Genomic DNA, 18,167 nt, shown 5'->3' with positions numbered 1-18,167 from the left:
TTTCTTCGCGCCGCTTTAAATCCGTAGCTCGGGCCAAGGAGAGCCGGGATTCGGACCTAATCCCACCTCGTGTTACCTAAACTATACTTGTACCTGAAAATCAAAAACGGTATAACAAAGTCGCTAACTTAAGGCTAGTCGCGGAATAGGTAATGGTTCATGTCTCTATCGATGCGTGTAAGTTGAGGCCAATTAATATCATAATTCATAATTACCACCTATTCTTAACCCAAACACACTAAACACACCAAACACCCATACTCAAGACCTGCTCACCTTCGACCTCGTAACCACATATAGACTATACAGCCGTATTCCGGTTTATTAAAGGTTGTAATGGTGCGGAGAATAAGCGAGACGATCCCGAGCCTCGGCACTTACTCGCAAAGCTCAGTAAGAAATAGAAGATGACGCACAATAACAATATATGTGCATATATCGAGACTCGATTTCACAGAATCCCTAGGTACCTAGGCCAGCTAGGCTCAGCCGGTAAGCTCGCTAGCTGGCCAAGAAAGCCAAGATACTAAAGTAAATCAGATCAGATCAGATAAGATAAAACATGTAGGTCTAAATTAGACCGTCCAGCCGTCTAATTACTATGTAAGTTAGTGCATAGGTAGAGATATATACGAAGACGACAACCCGGAAGCAGTCGGCTTAACCCAAGGTAATACGCGCGGGTAAGTCGCACCGCTACCGGACGAGTATTTAAGAAGCACCGCTGCCGACACCGCTGCTAGGCCACGCGCTGATCGACATACCTAGGTAGGTTACTATATCTCGGCATAAATCGAAACGGGACCGCTCGTTGTCGTATCCGGCTCATCCGCGCATGTCGTGACATAAGCGTCGGCTGCTATGTAGTCATGAGGCAGATATGTTCGCGTTACAAAGTCAGTTACTGGTTTGAAATAAATAGCATCACCAACCCTACTAAGTACCTACCTAGATATATATACGCAATTAACCTAGAACTTGCATAGGCGGTTTCGGCGGACGGATTCCGGGCTGGTACGGCGAGTGCACGTGCGTCCCCGAGGATTAATGTCCGAATCGTTCTACATACCGGCCATCTCTAGAGAAGTTTCTTAAAGTCGCAACATTGTTCTCTCCTATTATATGTTAGGTAGTTAATACTCTATAATCAACCTAACAGGTAAACAAACAAACATATAGATTAGAAGGCAATAAAAGTCCAACAGAATAACGCCAGATGAAGTTAATTTCCATGTTCCAATCATTCATTACATCATCCTAACAGCTTCATACCGCATCTAGACATACCGTACATCACACGTCATGTGACTCTTAATTTATCATGAGGTAACAATAACATACCTCTGACATCCGAGATTATCTCACGATCTTCAACTTATTGATACATACCTCCTAATTAACCTAACCTAACATACATAGTGCAGAAGCCTCAACCACATACAACAGCACCACAACCTCAAGGGGTATCAACCCAACCCAAACAACAACAAACAACATGTCTAACAACAACACCAACAACGATGACAACAACAACAACCCCCCACCTCCAGCTCCTCCCCAGGCCATGCGAGCCTGGGTATACACCTCGACGCGCGGCGGCATCGAGAAGAACCTCCAGCTAATCTCCGACGCGCCGCTCCCCTTCCACCCGCCCCTCCCCCAAGACGCCATCCTAGTCAAAGTCCACTACAGCACCCTCAACCCAGCCGACTACAAGTTCCCCGAGCTAGGCCCCTTCATGCGCGCCCTGATCCCCACCCCCGCCTCCCCCGGGATGGACTTCTCCGGCGTCGTCGCGCAAGTCGGCCACGCCATCACCACTTCTTACCGCGTCGGCGATAAAGTCTTCGGCCGCATCGCGCCCCCCAGCAAGCACGGCTCGCTAGGGGAGTACGTGCTCGCGCAGCCCTCCGGGTGCGCCGCCGTGCCCTCCGGCGTGCCCCTGCAAGACGCGAGCACCATCGGCACGGCCGCGCAGACCGCCTACCAGTGCATCGCGCCCCACGTCAAGCCAGGCGACAAGGTCTTCGTCAACGGCGGCAGCGGCGGCACCGGCACCTTCGGCATCCAGATCGCGAAAGCCCTCGGGTGCCACGTGACCGCGACCTGCTCCGGCCGGAACGTCGAGTTGTGCCGCAGCCTCGGCGCCGACGAGGTCATCGACTACACGGCGGAGAACGTCAGCGAAGCGCTCAAGGCCAAGGGCCAAGTCTACCAGCTAGTCGTCGACAACGTCGGCACGCCGGCCGATCTGCACCGAGCAGCCGACCAGTTCCTGCTGCCCGACGGGATCTTCGTGCAGATCGGCGGCGAGTTTACCGTATCGAATTTCGCCACCCTTCTATCGAGGGGGTTTCTACCTTCTTTCCTGGGCGGCGGCAAGAGAAAGTGGCAGTATCTCGTTACGAACAATAGCCACGCCGACCTGGAGCAGATCGCCAGATGGATGAGCGAAGGGAAGGTCAAGGCTGTCATAGACGAAGTGTTCCCGTACGAGGACGTGCCCAAGGCCTTCGAGAAGCTGAGGACGGGACGCGCTAGGGGGAAGATTGTAATTGACTGCTCTACGTAAGGCGCTCGGATTTGCGAAGCCCGAAGGGGGATACTAAGAAATGAAAAGGTTACGAGATAATACCGTGAATGCTGGTAAGAGATAAGAGGTAAAGATGATAATGGACTGCAGTGCTGCTATCAGAATGGCAATAATAACCGTATACGTGAGATATTAGTCTTGTCTATTGACGGAATATATATTATATACTAAGCAAAAATAGGGGATAGTAATACTCCTAACGTTTTGCCGCGGGGAATCCGTTCAAGAACGTCAGAGTAGCACGCGTGTCTATTCCCTCCATCTTTCTAGGTGTCTATAGCTGAGAGCTTCTTACTTTTTCTTTTTTTAACCCGTGCCGACCTCGTGTAGGCAGTGACTTGCTGGTGCCGCATTGCCTAGCTGGTCATCTCCATCCGTCATCTCTCTTTTCCTGGCCGAGTAAAAGAGAATCTAAACTTCGTAGAACACGGCGCCCTAATTAGGTAACTTGGTTGAATGCCTCTGTCAACCACCCATCCGCATGACATCTCATATTTTGCAAGACACATATACCTAAACGTAACTTCGCTGAACGCCTAGCTCGATGCATCATTATGCTCTCTAAGGAGCGCATCTTCTTTAAAAAACCTCCAATACCCCGTAAATTGATTAATCATACGAAACGGATGGGCTATCATTTAACGTCTCGATGCCGCAGCCCGATCAAGAGCTGCAGAACTCTTTGAGCTCGTCATAGTTAATCCAACAGGTGTCATTGCACCACTGGCAACTGGGGCCGGCGTGGTACTCCGGGTTGGGGGAGCCGAACGGTTGTGCGCCATGTGCGCCTTGACTAGATGGCCGGCAGCGAGAGCACTGCAGAGGGAAAGCTCTCCCGCAAGGACTGCCGCGCCAACTATACGAGCTAGACGCGCCGCATTGTCTCCAGGGTTTGTCGGGTGAGGTCCCCTAACACCAAGCATGTCGAGCATGGCGCTCTGAGGCTCCAAGATAGTGCCGCCGCCGATCGTGCCAACTTCAATCGACGGCATAGAGACCGAGATTTGAAGAGACCCGCGTAGGCTGTTGGGCAAGTTAGTTTGAGAAGTGATAATAAGACGAATACGATGATGGACTTACTTTTTCATGATGGTGATACAATTCGAACTCTCTATGACTTGCGCCGGGTCCTGTCCGGTAGCGATGAAAACGGCCGCCACTATGTTGGCTGCGTGAGCATTGAAACCGCCCATCGCACCAGCCATAGCAGACCCGATAAAGTTCTTTGCGATGTTAAGCTCGACGAGACTATCCACGTCGCTTTTCAGTACCGCCTTGACTACGTCGCCTGGGATGATGGCTTCGGCGACAACACCCTTACCTCGGCCATCGATCCAGTTGATTGCGGAAGCCTTCTTATCGATACAGTAGTTTCCAGACAGCGACACGATAGACATATCGCTAAACCCGCCCTCGGTAGCCATAACATTCAATGCGTGTTCAACACCCTTGGAGATCATGTTCATCCCCATGGCGTCGCCGGTCGTCGTCTTGAACCGGATGAAGAGATTGGTTCCAGCAAGGGCCGTCTTCATCGTCTGCAATCGAGCGAACCTCGAAGTTGAATCGAATGCCTTCTTCATCACAGCCTGACCTGCCTCGGAATCGATCCAGAGCTTCGCAGCGCCGGCACGTTCGAGAGTCTCGAATTGTACGCATGGTCCTCGAGTCATTCCATCGCTCGTCAAAACCGTAATGGCACCTCCGCCAGAGTTGATAGCCTTGCAGCCGCGACTTGTACTAGCGACGAGCACACCTTCAGTAGTCGCCATAGGAATAAAGTAGCTTTTACCGTCGATGACGAGCGGTCCGGCTACACCGACGGGAATAGGCATATAACCAATAACGTTCTCACAGCAGGCACCAAGCACTTGCTCCCAGTTGTAGTTCTCGTATGGCAACTTGGACTGGTCTAATAAGCCTGTAAGGTCTGCCGTCGCTCTGGTCCTTGCGATGATACTTCGACGAACTTTCACAGCCCGCGTGCAATCCTTGAGGGTCTTCTCCAATGCATAACCAGGGATCTTGCCTTTCAGCGATACAGCAACAATCTCCTCATCAGTTAGTTCGTGTGCCCTCTTCTCGGATAATATCCTGTCTAGCTCGGTCTGTGTCCTCTGAGCCGCTAGTGACGCTGACCGGGTAGCTGGGGGAGGCAGGCTGATACTCTCATCATCGGTATAAGCGGGAGTGATAGGTCTCTCACTCTCAGGCATTGACTGCGACTGCGACTGCTTCGGTAGGATCTCGCCGAGGGGCAGCGTTGCGGACTGCGTATCGTTGAATCGCTCGGCTTCTGCGAGCTCCTTCGGGTCTATAGGATGGTCCGGCAAGTTCGGATCCCTGATACCCCATCTGGCCACGTTGAATAGATAACCATTAAGTGCAACGCTCATGGCTAGAGCAACCACGATCCATTTCGAGAGGATCGGGTCTTCTAGACTGGTAAGAAGGCTACCAACCATGCGTCCACCTACCCCATAGCCGTTGAGTTGAGGATAGCTGTCCCGTTTACCATTGTGCCCGTTGTTCACGGGTAGGGGTGCCTCCGCATAGTGGATGGAAGGAAATTCTAATTCGTACTTGATGGGAGTCAAGACAGAAACAACAGTCGGCTTAGAGTGATTCTTCGCGTTGTAAAGTATCTCGTCAAGCCCGTTGGACGCAACTTTGAAGGGATCGAGAGGCGGTGAACTAACGACACCTCCCAGGCCCGTAGCCCACGAAGAGATGTTGGAAATCTCCGTGGTCCTAAAAGGGATCGTACAGAGGTTGGCGACATTGATAGCAATAAACCCCATAACCATCCAGAACTTAAATTTCGGGACGCTGTTACTCCTGAGGTCACTACCGAAGAGAGGCACATCAGCCTGGCCCTTGGCGTCACTCCTAGGCCAGTCATTATTCTTAGCAACATTCTCAGCGACGCGGCGACTGATACCGTCGTCTTCCAAGGCCCGCCGCAGCTCCACGTGGCGCCTGATGCGGTTTACTTCAAGTTTAATACATAGAATAGCGGTATAGAAGGTGAAGAGCAGGATGCAGTCGAAGAAGAGTATCCAGGCTGCCAAGAAGCAGAACTGTTGGAGGCCGCCTTGCACGCCCGAGGCGGCTCCGGCAACGAGAATCAGAATCTCTATGACATAATCACGGACAATCTCGTAACCCTTATCCTTGATTGCGCGCTGTACGGCGTAGTGGATAATACCATCCGAGGGAGTCAAGAACTTGGCAGATTTACCACCGTTGGTCTGCTTCTCTTCGGGCCTGCGGTGCTCCAGCGCGTGAGACAGGACAGCCCGGGTTAGCGCGATATTCTTCTCGAAACCGATAGTAACAACCAGGAAGGGTAACCCTTCGGATAGTAAGACCATGCTGATCGGAACGCCAAGCTTAGTGGTAACGTTAAGACCGAATAGAAAGGCAAAAGTCGACGAGAAAAGCACGCTGATGGCTAGCCAGACGTTCGACCCCATCTTTCTCATGGATAAGAACAGCGATACGAAAGTTAAGTGCATAGACAGATATCCCAGGACCATAATGATGATATCTAGCGTCTCAGCGTTCTTTATCAAGTCGAGAAACTCGGTCCAGGCATTGTGAATCCATCGTACTATACTTCCTCTAGTGTAACCCTTGGCGACTTTCATTATCCACATCTTCTGCTCCTCCTTGCCTAACTCGGTTTCGCGCGATTCTTGACCAGGAACATCGTTGGGGATCTCCTGTGCTGCTGCAAGGAACTCCGCGGCCTCGCTATACTTGACGGCGAATGCCAAAGCGCTGTCCTGGGAGTAGGCACTTAAGGAGTTCGAGGTAGACGGCAGATGCGAGATGCTCAGATTCTGTGGGAGAGGGACGATATGAGGCAACGGTGCAGTCTGGGGCGCATCTTCAGATGACTCCGGAAAGACCAGAGTAACAAGGGCCAAGTGATCGGCATCTTTTGGGATAGTTGAATCGGAGTCGAAGCTTTGCCACCGCCATGAAGTTTCGGGGCCGGCCTGCAAGCTTCTGCTGCCCTCGATTAGTGAAGGCCAATCGGCCGTCCTCGCACTTCTAGTCACATCTAAGAGGCTCTCCTTAACGACGCCGACGTAGGTGGTGCTAGCTATTAAAGAAACGATAACGATGGTATGGATCGGGTGCAGGCAAGCGATCTTAGAGAAAAACTGGAGGATCGGTGTGACTCTCTGGTTCGTCTTGGACGGTGGGTTTGGTGTATCGGTTGGTGGTTGCTCACCGCGAAAGCGGGAGGGAAGAAAGGAAGAAGCAATCATGTTAGTACTACCGCGAAGGCATTTGGCGATGATCGCTGAACAACTATTGCTTATCCCTCCTAAGGTATAGATTAGTTGTGAAGTTCTACCTATGTTGTCTATACAGTGTCTCGTAACCGGGATGTTTAGTCTTAGGTAAGGAGGATGAGACGAACCTAATATTATGCTCTTTTCTCGTATTTTATATAGCAATTAATTATATAATTGCCTCAAGCTGTCTAGGTAGTTATAGGGAAGACCGTGTTAAAAATGTCGTTAAGCTGTTGAGGTGAGATGCGAGGAGCGAGAAGGGAGAAGTGAAAGGTGGGCTACCCCAAAGTTGGACTTGGAGGGTTGTTGATATTTAGTTTAGTGACAGAATTGGAGTCAACGAAACGAAACGACGATGAGTTTCCCTAGGAAACCTTAGGAACGCATTGACATCAATGCCAATGTTAATGCCAATGTCAGTGCCAACGACAACGACAACAGTGAAAATAAATCAGCAGGCGTGCTGAAATTCTCAACCGTAGGGACCACGAACAAAGAATAGTTCGACGAAGAAATGTTGGAAGAATAATTGTAAGTCAAGGGGGGGTTAGTGGAGATTTATTATCGGTGCGGTGAAGAGAGAAATTTCAAGGTTTCCTTCTCTAGCTCTTCCCGTCCCCTGGCAGCCTTGGCTTAGAATCTTTCCTTTCAATCAGTTGCAATCACAAAATTAGGGGACCCATACAGGTCCCACTATGAGCACCGGCCTGCTATCGATTAGGTACTAGTTAGGTACTAATTACCTCATAAGGTACTAAAAAGTTACCTATTTATGTACGTACCTTCCAGGTACCTGAGGTGCAATATCGGAGTCGAAAAAACGTGGGAACTCCACAAGTTTATCCTACCGCTCTATCACTTATACAATCACTTACACAATATTCGGGAGCTTAACTCCATTTTGTTTACTTCAATTCTCATCCCCTTGCTGTATGTACTTCATAACTACATGATATCATGCATGGACCTAAGTATTTACCAGCCAGGTTTCGTTCTAACTCTACTGATAAGCGTACTTCTTTTCTTCAATTGGCAACTATTCCAAAACTCCGGGTACGCACAGCTCCTAAAAAGACCGATAATCAAGCCACCTATGTATCTCACCCACCTCGCCAACGCCATCCCTTCACTTATATTCCGTACGCGGAAGAGCATTGGATGGAAGAGGACGGAATAGAATACCTTACAGTACAGCATGGCCAAAGGGGCAGTGTGTAAGTCCACAGCAACAACACCCTATGGATACCTTGACAACTCAACAGCCAGGGTTGAGATACATATTACAAGATAAAATTCGGACATGTCAACAAACCCCTAGCAAAGCTACCTAATATCGTTAAATACATATTAAGAGTATGTAAGTTCAAAAAGCAATAACTTTAGGATGTGGTTAAATTACATTAGTTACGTGTACAACCAACTTAACATAATCCACTCATCACATCAATCGCTATCACCATCACGGCCATTACTTACTAAAAGAGGAAACGAGGCCTCCCACCATTTGCTTTTCGGCACGAATAAACCCAAGCACACTTAACGCTACGAGGAAGTCACTCGATAAAACAACCAGCGAAAGAACCAACTTAGGTACATAGAGCTTTAGCCTCTTAAGTGCCTAATACAGTCTCGGTAGAAGAGACCGTGCAGAGATAGGTTACGTTAGGTATCTAACCTAACTCAAGCAAGTTGTGACAACCATGCTTCGTTAGCACGAACCACAAAGTCGGCCTTAGCAATTGGCCGTTGATACTATATGTTTCTGTACAACATGACAGTCTCAAACCAACACGGCGAAACTGAGACACATGACGACTATTCTTTATCGTCCCTCGTGCTACCATCCATCGCATATCAAACCCCCGCGTAGAAAGCCACCGGAGAAGACAATCATACCCCATGCATAGTCTAACGGGCTTATTTCAGTCCGCCACCGGCCGCCTCGTTGTCTAGCGTCCGTACGACGGGGATCTACGTCAATAAACAGGGAGAATTATAGTAATTGCTACGGATCCGTACTTCTACATACATCGCTGGATACCCTATTCCTGCAGGATAGAAGCCGTCGCCCGTGTCATGTAGCAACCCTTCAGCTTTACCCTGTTACTGCGCCGTCATCAGCCGGCTTACTTCAGGTCCGTCCATGCTAACAACTTTAGCCCCGGATGTCTCAATTTCTTTCTTGCATTCCGACCATGCAGAAGGATCGACGGCTCTCGTGCATTCCTCTATCAAGTAGGTCTTGAAGCCTTCTTTCGCCGCATCGATCGCCGCGTTCTTGACGCAATAGTCCGCTGCTAGCCCCACCACATACACGTCTGTAACCTGCTTCTCCTTCAGAATCTGTACGAGGCCACTATCGTAAACTCGTGGAGACTTAAAGGGATCATAGAATGGGCTGTACATCTCGACGCGCGCATCAGTTCCCTTCTCGAGAATCATGTCGAGCCGACTGGTAAGAAGCTCAGGGATCAACTCTGCTCCCGGGCTACCTTGTACGCAGTGAACCGGCCACAGTCGCGACTCATAAGTCTCGGCCTCGTTATATGGATTCACGATCGTAATGAAGTCCTCAAACGGGGCTTTGCCTTGGTGGTTTGCCGCAAACGAAACGTGATCATGCGGGTGCCAGTCCTTAGTCGCGATCGTGATCACGAAAGGGAAAGCTAGAAGTTTATTGACCAGTGGCGCGATATCGCGACCATTGGTGACTGCGAGAGAACCGTTCTGGTCGTTGTTGTTAGTCAGCTGGCTACCAGCAGCCGCAAAACTACCTCCTAACTTAACAAGGTAGTAACCAGGGAGTAACCAGGTAGGTATACTTACCGGAGGACAGAAGTCCTCTTGGAGATCTACCACTATCAATGCGGGCCTAAAGTTGGCCATATTTGGAGTCTGTTCTATTCGACGGTAGGGATAGCTAAGGTAGGCTCTGAATAATACTAGTTAAACTTTTTAAATGATTACCTGGTAATAAAAATCAAAGTCTTGCAAACACAAAGTTTTAGTTAAGACAATGCCAAATGATGACATGCAAGATCCGATAAGATAAACTGTACTACCCCTCCAGCCCTCCAACAATATATATTTTGGATGGTGCTTGTGGGGAGCTTCTCCTATATAGTTACCTCCTATATAATAATTATTCGCCTCTGGTATAAACTCTATTTAAGTGCCTCTGCCAGCCTTGAAAGCTACCTACCTACATATCACAAGAGGATACCGCTCAGTCGTTCTTCTTTGATGGATACGTGTACTGTAGCCCCTTGGTAACACTACCAAACCACAGCTTTAGGTGGTCATATATGCTATTCGTGCGTCCATACCACTATACCAAAAAAAATCAGTACTGACGAGTAAAGAAGTAGGATTGTTATGAGATGAGGTTTACCGGAGATGTACCCGTGATCCTAGGTAACCTGTCCTGTGCCATGACAAAGTAGGTCGAGCTGTGTCCTACGACCGGCTTAGACGAGGCGAGGTCGGATTGAGCGTTGACCGGCACAACTGACGTAGCGCCAGTCTTCTGCATATGCTTCCATACTTTGATGAGCAGCTTGATACTGCTATCAGCGCCGAGCGTCCAGGAACTTATCGTATACCCTATCACGGCTCCGGAATTTGGTACACCAGTAATCATGACCCCTCTCCAAGCATAGCAAGTTCCAATATCCACAGGCCGCCCGTCAACGATCGGAGTGATACCTCCAAAGAGGTGGACATCTGATATTCTCCAGGTTAGCTATTCTATAACTGATCGAACATGTGAAATGGGAGAGATATCCTAGTGCTTGGGGAGAATTGTTTAGTAGGTAGGGCACTAGAAAACGCGATGCTTACGAAGACCCGTGGCCGTCACGATAATGTCTGCGTCGAGCTTCTTCCCCGACTTGGTAAGAATGCCGTCTGCCGTGACAGTCTCGATATGGTCGGTGACGATGTCGCAGTTATCTCGGTGTAGAGCTCGGAAGAAGTCACCATCTGGACATAGCCCTACTCGCTGTTCGAATAAGTTGTACTTGGGGTTGAAATGAACGTTTACATCAACGTCGTCGGGTAATTGTTTCTTCATATCGCGTACGACGAGCTTCCTTGCTAGAGTGGGGAAGGTGAGGCAAAAGTAAACAAAGACATGTTCCTCTATAAAACATCTGCAGAGCATTAGTTGGTGTAGCTGGGGAAAAGAATATATATCAGGCATACAGACCGCCACCAGTTGAGCGAATGAGCAATCCTCTCCGGGAAAAGCTTTCTAGTCCACCTCCCAATCGGGTCCGATAGGGGCAGGCTAATAACGTAGGATGGGCTCCTTTGAAGCATCGTAACGTGGCCCGCCGTCTCGGCCATAGCGGGCAGCATAGTGATAGCGGTAGCGCCAGACCCGATGATAACGACTTTCTTATTAGCATAATCGAGGTCCTCGGGCCAGAACTGAGGGTGCGCGACCGTGCCCTCGAAGTTCTCGATGCCAGGTATTTCGGCCTTGAGCGGGTTGGCGTAATCATAATACCCCGAGCAGGTGATCAAGAATTTAGCCTTATATTCCTTTGCGAGGCCGTCCGCGTCAACTGCCAGAGTCCACCGCTGTTCCTCCGAAGACCAACTGATACCGGTTACCCGGTGCTTGAACTGGATCTTCTCGTCGATACCTTCAGCCCGTGCAGCGTCCTCTATATATTCCCTGATGAGATGCGCTTTGGCCATATCCGTATCGTGTATCCACGGTCGCCACGGAAGGCCGAACAACGTAAGTTGGGAGTCCGACCGGATACCAGGGAACTTGAAGAATGACCAAGTGCCGCCGACCTCGTTCCGTGCTTCCAGAATGGTGTAAGAGCAGTCTGGCAGCTGAGTCTTCAGGCGGTAAGCGGCGTCGACTCCAGAGAGCCCGGCGCCGACAATGATGAAGTCGTACTCATCCATTAGGTACCTAGTACTTATATTAATCTGGCGAGTTAAATCTTTATACCCTTTTCCTCTTTGCCTTTAATGTTGTTATTGACCCCGTGGCGAGATTAAGCTTCTACTACGTAGGACGTAGGTATGTAGGTAACCTAGCTTCTTAGCGAGACCCCCTTGTCGATTATCCAATTGAATAATAATACATAGTAGCAGTGCAGACTTGGCGATTTTATGCCCAATTTTAGGCAAGTCTAGACCATTTATAGTAACGAAGGGTATATGTTATGTTAGGTATTTTGACTCTGATCCCCTTCTGAGAGCTCAAGTACATTAGGTAATTTGACGATCCAAGAGGAAACTTGCTAGCGGTGTCTTATAGCGTTGCTTAAACATTACCAGGTACCTATACACCTGATCAGTTAGGTAGTACTGCCTATATGTCTCACCAAGTAGGGTAATTAAGGTTTCTAGGACCTTATCGGCTGATTAAATTATTCAGTAAAAGTGGTATCTATAATTCTATATAATTAGTCTATCCGTCGTTAAACCTTCCATACTCTATCATCAATGGGTATCTTATACCAGAGCCTCATATCACCACTCAAGCGTCATCCTTTTCTACAACTTCTTTCTCTTGTTTTACCTCCTTTAAATTTTTCCATCCCATTCCCCAGCCGGTTAGAAAAGCACAACTTGCGGCAGCGAGTTGAAGATACTAATATATGTGTCAGTCATAATGATATCGCGCGAGAGTGAGTGTTCTTACAAATATATAGGTAATGGCTTGATTGTATGCTAGGAGAGCACCGTTTACCTGGCTCGGGGGGATAACTTTAGTTATCTCAGTCGCGCCGGTGTTAATCAGTAAGCTCGGATCGACGTCGGGAGCAAACTCTTGAAGAGCTGTTCCTATAGAACTGGTGAAGACGGTCTTCGCGACAGCCGAAAAGATGGCGCCCCCAAGTAACTGAGAGAACATAGCGTAGGCAGATGCTATCGAAGCGTCTTCTCTCGGCACGTTCGCCTGCATAGCAAGGACAAGCTAAATTTAATGCAATCGTCAGTTTTCCCTAGCACTATAAAAAGACGGATGTTAGACGGATGTCATTACACACCAGTTGTAAGACAAAACCACGACCTGCTCCCATGAGGATCTGATATCCTATAATTTCCCCATCGGTAGTGGCTAAAGAAAATGTCGAGGTCAAACCAGCTCCGATCGCCACCAGCGCGTTTCCCCCAACGACTTCCGGAAGGTAATAGCCCGTCCTCTGAACGAGAGCTCCGCATACCACGGATGCGAAGAGCTGCGCCAGTATTATAGGAAGAAGCATTATACCACTCTGCAGAGCGTCTGCGCCTCTGATCGCCTGGAACCAGACTGGCAGCCAATATAAAGAATTGACGGACCCGCCGCTTTGCATGAACGAGGTGATGGTGATCATGATGCTAACGCGGCTGCGAAGTAACCTGGGCGGCAGCAAGGCCGAGTCTCCCTTGTAAGCGAACCAGAATCCGACGGCTACGAAGGCTACCACTCCGCCGCACATAAGTCCAATGACGGTCGGCGAATTCCAGGGGTATTTGGTGCCGCCCCATTGCAGACCGATCAGGAGCATTATAGCCGCTGCGGCAAAGATGGTAAAGCCGACAAAATCGAGATCAAGAACCCGCTCCAGGAGAGAAGTATTCTTTTCTGAGAGCCTTGTTACAGGTAACTTGACTACGAATACGAACAGGAAAACGACCAGGCCACCCAGGGGCAAATTGCTAAGAAGGGTCAGCTCGAGTATTTATGCCGAAATGGCGACAACCGACTTACATGTAGAAGCACCAACGCCACGTTAACCCCTGGGTCAAAGCCCCGCCGATGAGAGGGCCCGCTGCCTGGCCCACGGCAAAACAGCCAAGTATGATGCCGTTTAGAAACGACCGTTTCGCTATCGGGACGGTGGCGGCGACGATGGTAGAACTACCGTTGAGAATCCCGGAACCCCCTATACCGCTTATCGCTCTAGCGATGACGAGCATCATGGAAGACGTCGATAGAGCTGCAACCAAGGACCCAATCTCGAAGATGACTATGAAGGTAATAAATACGAGCTTGATCCGGAAGCCCCTATATATCTTCCCAACGAACGGTACCATGACACAACTTCGCCGGACTTGTCAGCCTCGTACTGTCAAACGCCATATACTCCCGATTTATAACTTACTTTGCTATTAGAGACGCAGAAGAATACCACCCAACATCATCTACGGTATTAAACTCCGCCGTGATTGCGGGGATGGCCTAGTAGAAGTGTCAGCACATACATCACCAAAAGAATGTCGCAGCGTCTCCCTCACGGTTCCTAAAGCTGTATTATTGAGAGCCATCAAGAGAACACCTAGGGTAACGGATCCCATCGCCACGTAGTAGGGTAATCCGGTCATTTGCGGAGGGCTAATACTCCCGCTTCCGGTTTGGTCGTCATTTTGGAGAACTACGCCAACGTCGTCAGGGCTGCGTCCCCTGTTGCTAATTTTGTCGGATTCGAGTTTGGGACTGTCGACTTTTATCGCGGATTCTACATCTCCAGTATCCGAACTGGTTTTGACCGGTTGTTGGTCGTTCATCGTTAAAGGACTGAGCAAAGTCCGTGTAAGTCGTCGTTAACTAGTCCCTAGATTACCTAGCTGGCCACCCCTGGCCGAGATATATCAGCCTCGAGATGCAGCTCTGAGAAGTCGTATCGGGACATCTTAAAAACAATTTATACGATTTACTTTTCACGAATAATAAAGATTATAAGGTAAGCATTTAAGGCAACCGATAACCGCTTGAGGGCGCCGGGGTACGATGTTGTAATGACTGACTGAAGGCGAATCATGCATTTCGGCGAACCGGCCTTTTCCCTAAAAGTCCGTGTCAGGCAGTGCATTGTTATAGGTCGCATATACCTATTCCTCTCACATTTATGTTAGTCTGTCAGTGCTAATTTAGGGTATCTCGACTAACATGAGCTTAGTATCAAGAACATCTTGGGTCGTATGTGGAGACCGGAAGCTGGAGAATATCTTTAATCTCCGTCCTCTCCTTGGAACCATCCCATACCCGAAGGCCATCCTCGAACACTGTTATCTCATCACGGCTTGCGGTTTACACTTGGAAAGTCCGCCGGCGATTGAAACCTCTATCATCTAATATGTTATCTTGTTTTTTGCGGCACTAACTAATGGATAAACCAAAGAATTCCGCTATCGCCAAATGGGGAGCTGCGTGTTCGCCATGTGCTCTCGCAAAGGCTAAATGTTTGCGCTCAAGCAACAGGTCGGGCGTTAGATGTGATAGGTGCGTATCTTCTATCGTACATATAATCGCCTTCTAAGCGTAGGGCTAGAGCTTTGTGTTGGTGTACCCTCATGTTAGTCAGTTTACTAATGGTAGATTGGAGGATATAGATGTGAACGTTTAGATAAAGATTGTACCAGTCAGGTACATAAGCCGAGAAAAAAGCGGCAGAGCAGGCCCTCGTAAGCAGTCTTTTATTCCTAGAAATTTATAACCGCTTCTTGGGGTGATAGTATATATTATATCGTCGGAATAGTCATTTCCTACTGCCTTCTTCGATCATCGCCAGTGTCAGACAGGTCTTTGAGCTAACCCACACGTAAAAGACAAAAGCTAACAGTCTATCTTTTACTCTAGAAAGACAGCACAGCTCGAGGAGAGACTCAATAGCCTCGTCGATTTTATCAAAGCTACCAATTCAGGAGACCTCCCTGTTCCGTTAAGGCAGGTTTCTGGAGCCAACTCTATTACGTCTACGTCGTCCCCAGAGGCGACCGCAGATGCGGCGCCAATACAGAGCCGAAAGCGAGTTAGCACCAATTCTCCGAGTCAATCTTCAGGCTCAGATTATAGACAGCCGCCTGCAATTCCTGATTATTACAATGAACATGCCCCTCGTGTATGTGTCTGCCGCACTCAGGCCGGCGAGAGCCCTGCCTCGCTTGAGTCCGATGAGGTCTTATTGTCGATATTCGTTGACGAGCTTGTCCCTAATTTCCCATTCGTCGTACTTCCACCAGGTTTCACGGCCTCGGAATTGGCATTAAAATATCCTTTCCTCTTCGCCACGGTCCGAATGATCGCGTCTTATCGTAACCTAAGTTCGCTGAGGTCACAGAACTACTTCATTATGAAACACATATCAGAGCAGATGCTTATGCGTTCAGAGCGGTCTTTGGAAATACTCCAATCGATTCTGCTGGTCGTGGGATATTATCACTACCACTGTATAATGCACGCTCAGATGAACAACTTGATCGCACTAGCAAACAGTTTAGTAGCGGATCTCGGCATCAACAAGCCTCCCGAAATACAAGAAAGGACGAAACTTTTAATTTCAGCTCCTGAAGCCCCGAAAACCAGGGTGAACGACGAGAGGAGGGCACTCTGCGGAGTCTGGTATATGACCTCGGTGTAAGTCAAAACGAACAGCTACTCTTGAGACTTGCTTGACCCAGCAACTCGGAGAGGTTGCGGGCAAGACGCATTTCTCTGATGTACCTAACTCAATCATGCTTACACGCAACAGTGTCTTCCTCTCATTTCAACGAATTGAGTCGCCAAAATACACGCCGTATATAGATCAATGTCTTCGAGAGCTCGAGGCCGACCAGGAGTACGGAACTGACTCGCTCCTCGTCCATCTAGTGCGGATCCAGCACATGTCTGAGCGTATTTCTCAACTGCACGCAAAAGACCACGACGAGAGCGAGTTGGCTGGTATCACCCGTGCCCCTATGAGTGCATATTCCAGCGTGTTTCACGCCGAGATAGAAAATTTCAAGGCATCGCTACCTCGCCATCTTTTATCAAACAGTTAGTTTACCTTCCATGATACTGATACTTTCGGAAATCGTGATATTAACTGAAAGATAGAGCTGCTCATGTGCCATATCAATACGGCATCTTTACGCTTGTGGGAACCACCGCGGATTGATGCTTCACTCCTCGAAAAGATATCGAACTCATTATCGTCTCTAACTCTAGACTCTGCTTCTTCGCTCGATGTATTTTATCGATCCGGCACCGCGCTCAAGGCCTGGTTCGACGCTTGGCTAGCTATTGACATCGCGGATTATTTTGTCTTACCTATGCCCATCTCCGCTCAGCTCGTCAATTCTGTGATAATGCTGGTCCGCTGGTCCAAGTTAACAAGTCCCGACCGCAGTTTTACGTCTACCCCGACCACGGCGACGGGCTCTGTATTGCCACAGACGGTACGAAGCGATCCAGGTTGCAGCGGTGCGGCACTGGTCTCCGCACCGACGGTCGGGGTCAAAGACATAGATCTAGATCCCGCAATTCCCGCCGCAGTACGTACTATTAGGTCTCACCTACTCTCTCAGTCCGAGCTCCGGATAGATGCCATTGGTATCTTGCAAGGTATGGTAACGCGATGCGAACAGGCACGAGAGGCCTGCGAAAAAAAGACGGGCTTACCTTGCGAGAATGATATATGGGACATGGCCGCGAGGAAACTCAAGAGCACTCGCGCTAAGCTGGAGAAATGGGCCGAGATGGTAGCCGCCGTAGGTGGCGAGGGTCGTCGACCTGAGGTATCATCAAATGCTAACATGGCCGGAGAGGTTGACCTCGGCAACGGTAATGGTAATGGTATGGGAGGGAATTGGCCTCCTATGCCTTCGGGAATGAATGTTTCTACCCAATTTTCGCTCGAGGAGTGGAGTCCCGGCGCTTGGTGGGCGAGCGACTTCTTCGAGGGACCGGGCATGGATCAGAATTTCTTTGACGGGCCGGGTGACTACGGTACGGTTGTGATGGATGGTCTGGAGCCCCCGTAGAGCTAGCTAGCTTCACGAGTTCCCGAGTTGATGATGTGTGACGTATGGAGTAACAATACCCCTTATACCCAGATTTGTATACAATAAGCACACTCACTATCAGGTCTTGTGGATCGGCTTAGAAAGCACGGCATAGAATGATTTCTTCAAGTAATTGGTAAAACGGCGCCACGCATTGGAGCAATCTGAGGACTAAGAAACCCAGTATACCTAGCATCTTCTCATTTGCTATAAGCAGGGTATTGTAACGATTGTGGAGTACACCGTCTTTGTGTATAATACATATCATAAAACATGAGGTAACTTCATGCGAGATTTTTGCGTTTTGCCAGGGCAGATAATTGCCTTTTACCCAGTTGACGTTTCGATTCTTTTATCTAATGCCCGACTCCCGACTCCCTACGCAATAAGGAGGCAAATGCTTTTTGTCCCAACGTATTAGAGAGTTTCAGTACGTTGGATACGTTACTTACGGCGGATCAGCCCCTTTGTTGCCTATGGCGATC

At 49.1% G+C, this 18,167-nt stretch overlaps 6 protein-coding genes across 6 annotated transcripts; 2 read left to right on the top strand and 4 right to left on the bottom strand.

The window, feature by feature from the left end:
- Positions 1–1,495: 1,495 nt before the first annotated feature.
- On the top strand, positions 1,496–2,572 carry F5Y00DRAFT_257559 (reticulon-4-interacting protein 1, mitochondrial precursor; the record flags this gene model as incomplete). Its single annotated transcript, XM_048010579.1, has 1 exon — positions 1,496–2,572. One exon carries the CDS (start codon positions 1,496–1,498, stop codon positions 2,570–2,572), a length of 1,077 nt encoding a protein of 358 aa, XP_047869467.1.
- Positions 2,573–2,901: 329 nt separating this feature from the next.
- Positions 2,902–7,522, bottom strand: F5Y00DRAFT_103589 (3-hydroxy-3-methylglutaryl-CoA reductase). The gene is made up of 3 exons (XM_048003816.1): positions 7,029–7,522; positions 3,674–6,932; positions 2,902–3,616 (listed from the first exon to the last, which is right to left on the bottom strand). Exons 2-3 carry the CDS (start codon positions 6,871–6,873, stop codon positions 3,232–3,234), a joined length of 3,585 nt encoding a protein of 1,194 aa, XP_047869466.1. The 5' UTR covers positions 6,874–6,932; positions 7,029–7,522; the 3' UTR covers positions 2,902–3,231.
- An 812-nt stretch (positions 7,523–8,334) lies between these two features.
- On the bottom strand, positions 8,335–9,967 carry F5Y00DRAFT_224903 (pyrazinamidase/nicotinamidase). Its single transcript, XM_048006087.1, has 2 exons — positions 9,730–9,967; positions 8,335–9,630 (listed from the first exon to the last, which is right to left on the bottom strand). The coding sequence occupies exons 1-2, from the start codon at positions 9,787–9,789 to the stop codon at positions 9,007–9,009; spliced, it is 684 nt and encodes a 227-aa protein (XP_047869465.1). The 5' UTR covers positions 9,790–9,967; the 3' UTR covers positions 8,335–9,006.
- On the bottom strand, positions 9,945–12,196 carry F5Y00DRAFT_224902 (FAD/NAD(P)-binding domain-containing protein). Its single transcript, XM_048006086.1, has 4 exons — positions 11,111–12,196; positions 10,744–11,054; positions 10,295–10,626; positions 9,945–10,231 (listed from the first exon to the last, which is right to left on the bottom strand). The coding sequence occupies exons 1-4, from the start codon at positions 11,824–11,826 to the stop codon at positions 10,130–10,132; spliced, it is 1,461 nt and encodes a 486-aa protein (XP_047869464.1). The 5' UTR covers positions 11,827–12,196; the 3' UTR covers positions 9,945–10,129.
- Positions 12,197–12,346: 150 nt separating this feature from the next.
- F5Y00DRAFT_224897 (MFS general substrate transporter) lies at positions 12,347–14,641 on the bottom strand. Its single transcript, XM_048006085.1, has 6 exons — positions 14,155–14,641; positions 14,022–14,098; positions 13,628–13,960; positions 12,921–13,575; positions 12,572–12,847; positions 12,347–12,520 (listed from the first exon to the last, which is right to left on the bottom strand). The coding sequence occupies exons 1-6, from the start codon at positions 14,422–14,424 to the stop codon at positions 12,407–12,409; spliced, it is 1,725 nt and encodes a 574-aa protein (XP_047869463.1). The 5' UTR covers positions 14,425–14,641; the 3' UTR covers positions 12,347–12,406.
- A 7-nt stretch (positions 14,642–14,648) lies between these two features.
- Positions 14,649–18,060, top strand: F5Y00DRAFT_224894 (uncharacterized protein). Its single transcript, XM_048006084.1, has 6 exons — positions 14,649–14,767; positions 14,817–15,139; positions 15,250–15,321; positions 15,497–16,273; positions 16,389–16,675; positions 16,736–18,060. Exons 2-6 carry the CDS (start codon positions 15,024–15,026, stop codon positions 17,659–17,661), a joined length of 2,178 nt encoding a protein of 725 aa, XP_047869462.1. The 5' UTR covers positions 14,649–14,767; positions 14,817–15,023; the 3' UTR covers positions 17,662–18,060.
- The last annotated feature ends 107 nt before the right edge of the window (positions 18,061–18,167 follow it).

Source organism: Daldinia vernicosa (assembly GCF_022497035.1).
Source record: "Daldinia vernicosa strain CBS 139.73 unplaced genomic scaffold F5Y00scaffold_3, whole genome shotgun sequence".
NCBI lineage: Eukaryota > Fungi > Ascomycota > Sordariomycetes > Xylariales > Hypoxylaceae > Daldinia > Daldinia vernicosa.
Note: the sequence above shows the minus strand (reverse complement) of the source record. Positions and strands in the feature narration are given on the sequence as shown.

Excerpts from the sequence above, each read along its gene's own strand:
- F5Y00DRAFT_103589 (XM_048003816.1), bottom strand. The coding sequence starts at position 6,873 with ATGATTGCTTCTTCCTTTCTTCCCTCCCGCTTTCGCGGTGAGCAACCA. Across the intron at positions 3,617-3,673 it reads TGTATCACCATCATGAAAAA|CCTACGCGGGTCTCTTCAAA; the intron begins GTAAGTCCATCA and ends CTTGCCCAACAG.
- F5Y00DRAFT_224894 (XM_048006084.1), top strand. The coding sequence starts at position 15,024 with ATGGATAAACCAAAGAATTCCGCTATCGCCAAATGGGGAGCTGCGTGT. Across the intron at positions 15,140-15,249 it reads TCGGGCGTTAGATGTGATAG|ATGTGAACGTTTAGATAAAG; the intron begins GTGCGTATCTTC and ends TGGAGGATATAG. Across the intron at positions 15,322-15,496 it reads AAGCGGCAGAGCAGGCCCTC|AAAGACAGCACAGCTCGAGG; the intron begins GTAAGCAGTCTT and ends CTTTTACTCTAG.
- F5Y00DRAFT_224902 (XM_048006086.1), bottom strand. The coding sequence starts at position 11,826 with ATGGATGAGTACGACTTCATCATTGTCGGCGCCGGGCTCTCTGGAGTC. Across the intron at positions 10,627-10,743 it reads CGTGACGGCCACGGGTCTTC|ATGTCCACCTCTTTGGAGGT; the intron begins GTAAGCATCGCG and ends GGAGAATATCAG. Across the intron at positions 10,232-10,294 it reads GGATCACGGGTACATCTCCG|TGGTATGGACGCACGAATAG; the intron begins GTAAACCTCATC and ends TTTTTGGTATAG.
- F5Y00DRAFT_224897 (XM_048006085.1), bottom strand. The coding sequence starts at position 14,424 with ATGAACGACCAACAACCGGTCAAAACCAGTTCGGATACTGGAGATGTA. Across the intron at positions 14,099-14,154 it reads ATAATACAGCTTTAGGAACC|GCCATCCCCGCAATCACGGC; the intron begins GTGAGGGAGACG and ends CACTTCTACTAG. Across the intron at positions 13,961-14,021 it reads TCTGCGTCTCTAATAGCAAA|TTGTGTCATGGTACCGTTCG; the intron begins GTAAGTTATAAA and ends AGTCCGGCGAAG.
- F5Y00DRAFT_224903 (XM_048006087.1), bottom strand. The coding sequence starts at position 9,789 with ATGGCCAACTTTAGGCCCGCATTGATAGTGGTAGATCTCCAAGAGGAC. Across the intron at positions 9,631-9,729 it reads AAGAGGACTTCTGTCCTCCG|AACGGTTCTCTCGCAGTCAC; the intron begins GTAAGTATACCT and ends AACAACGACCAG.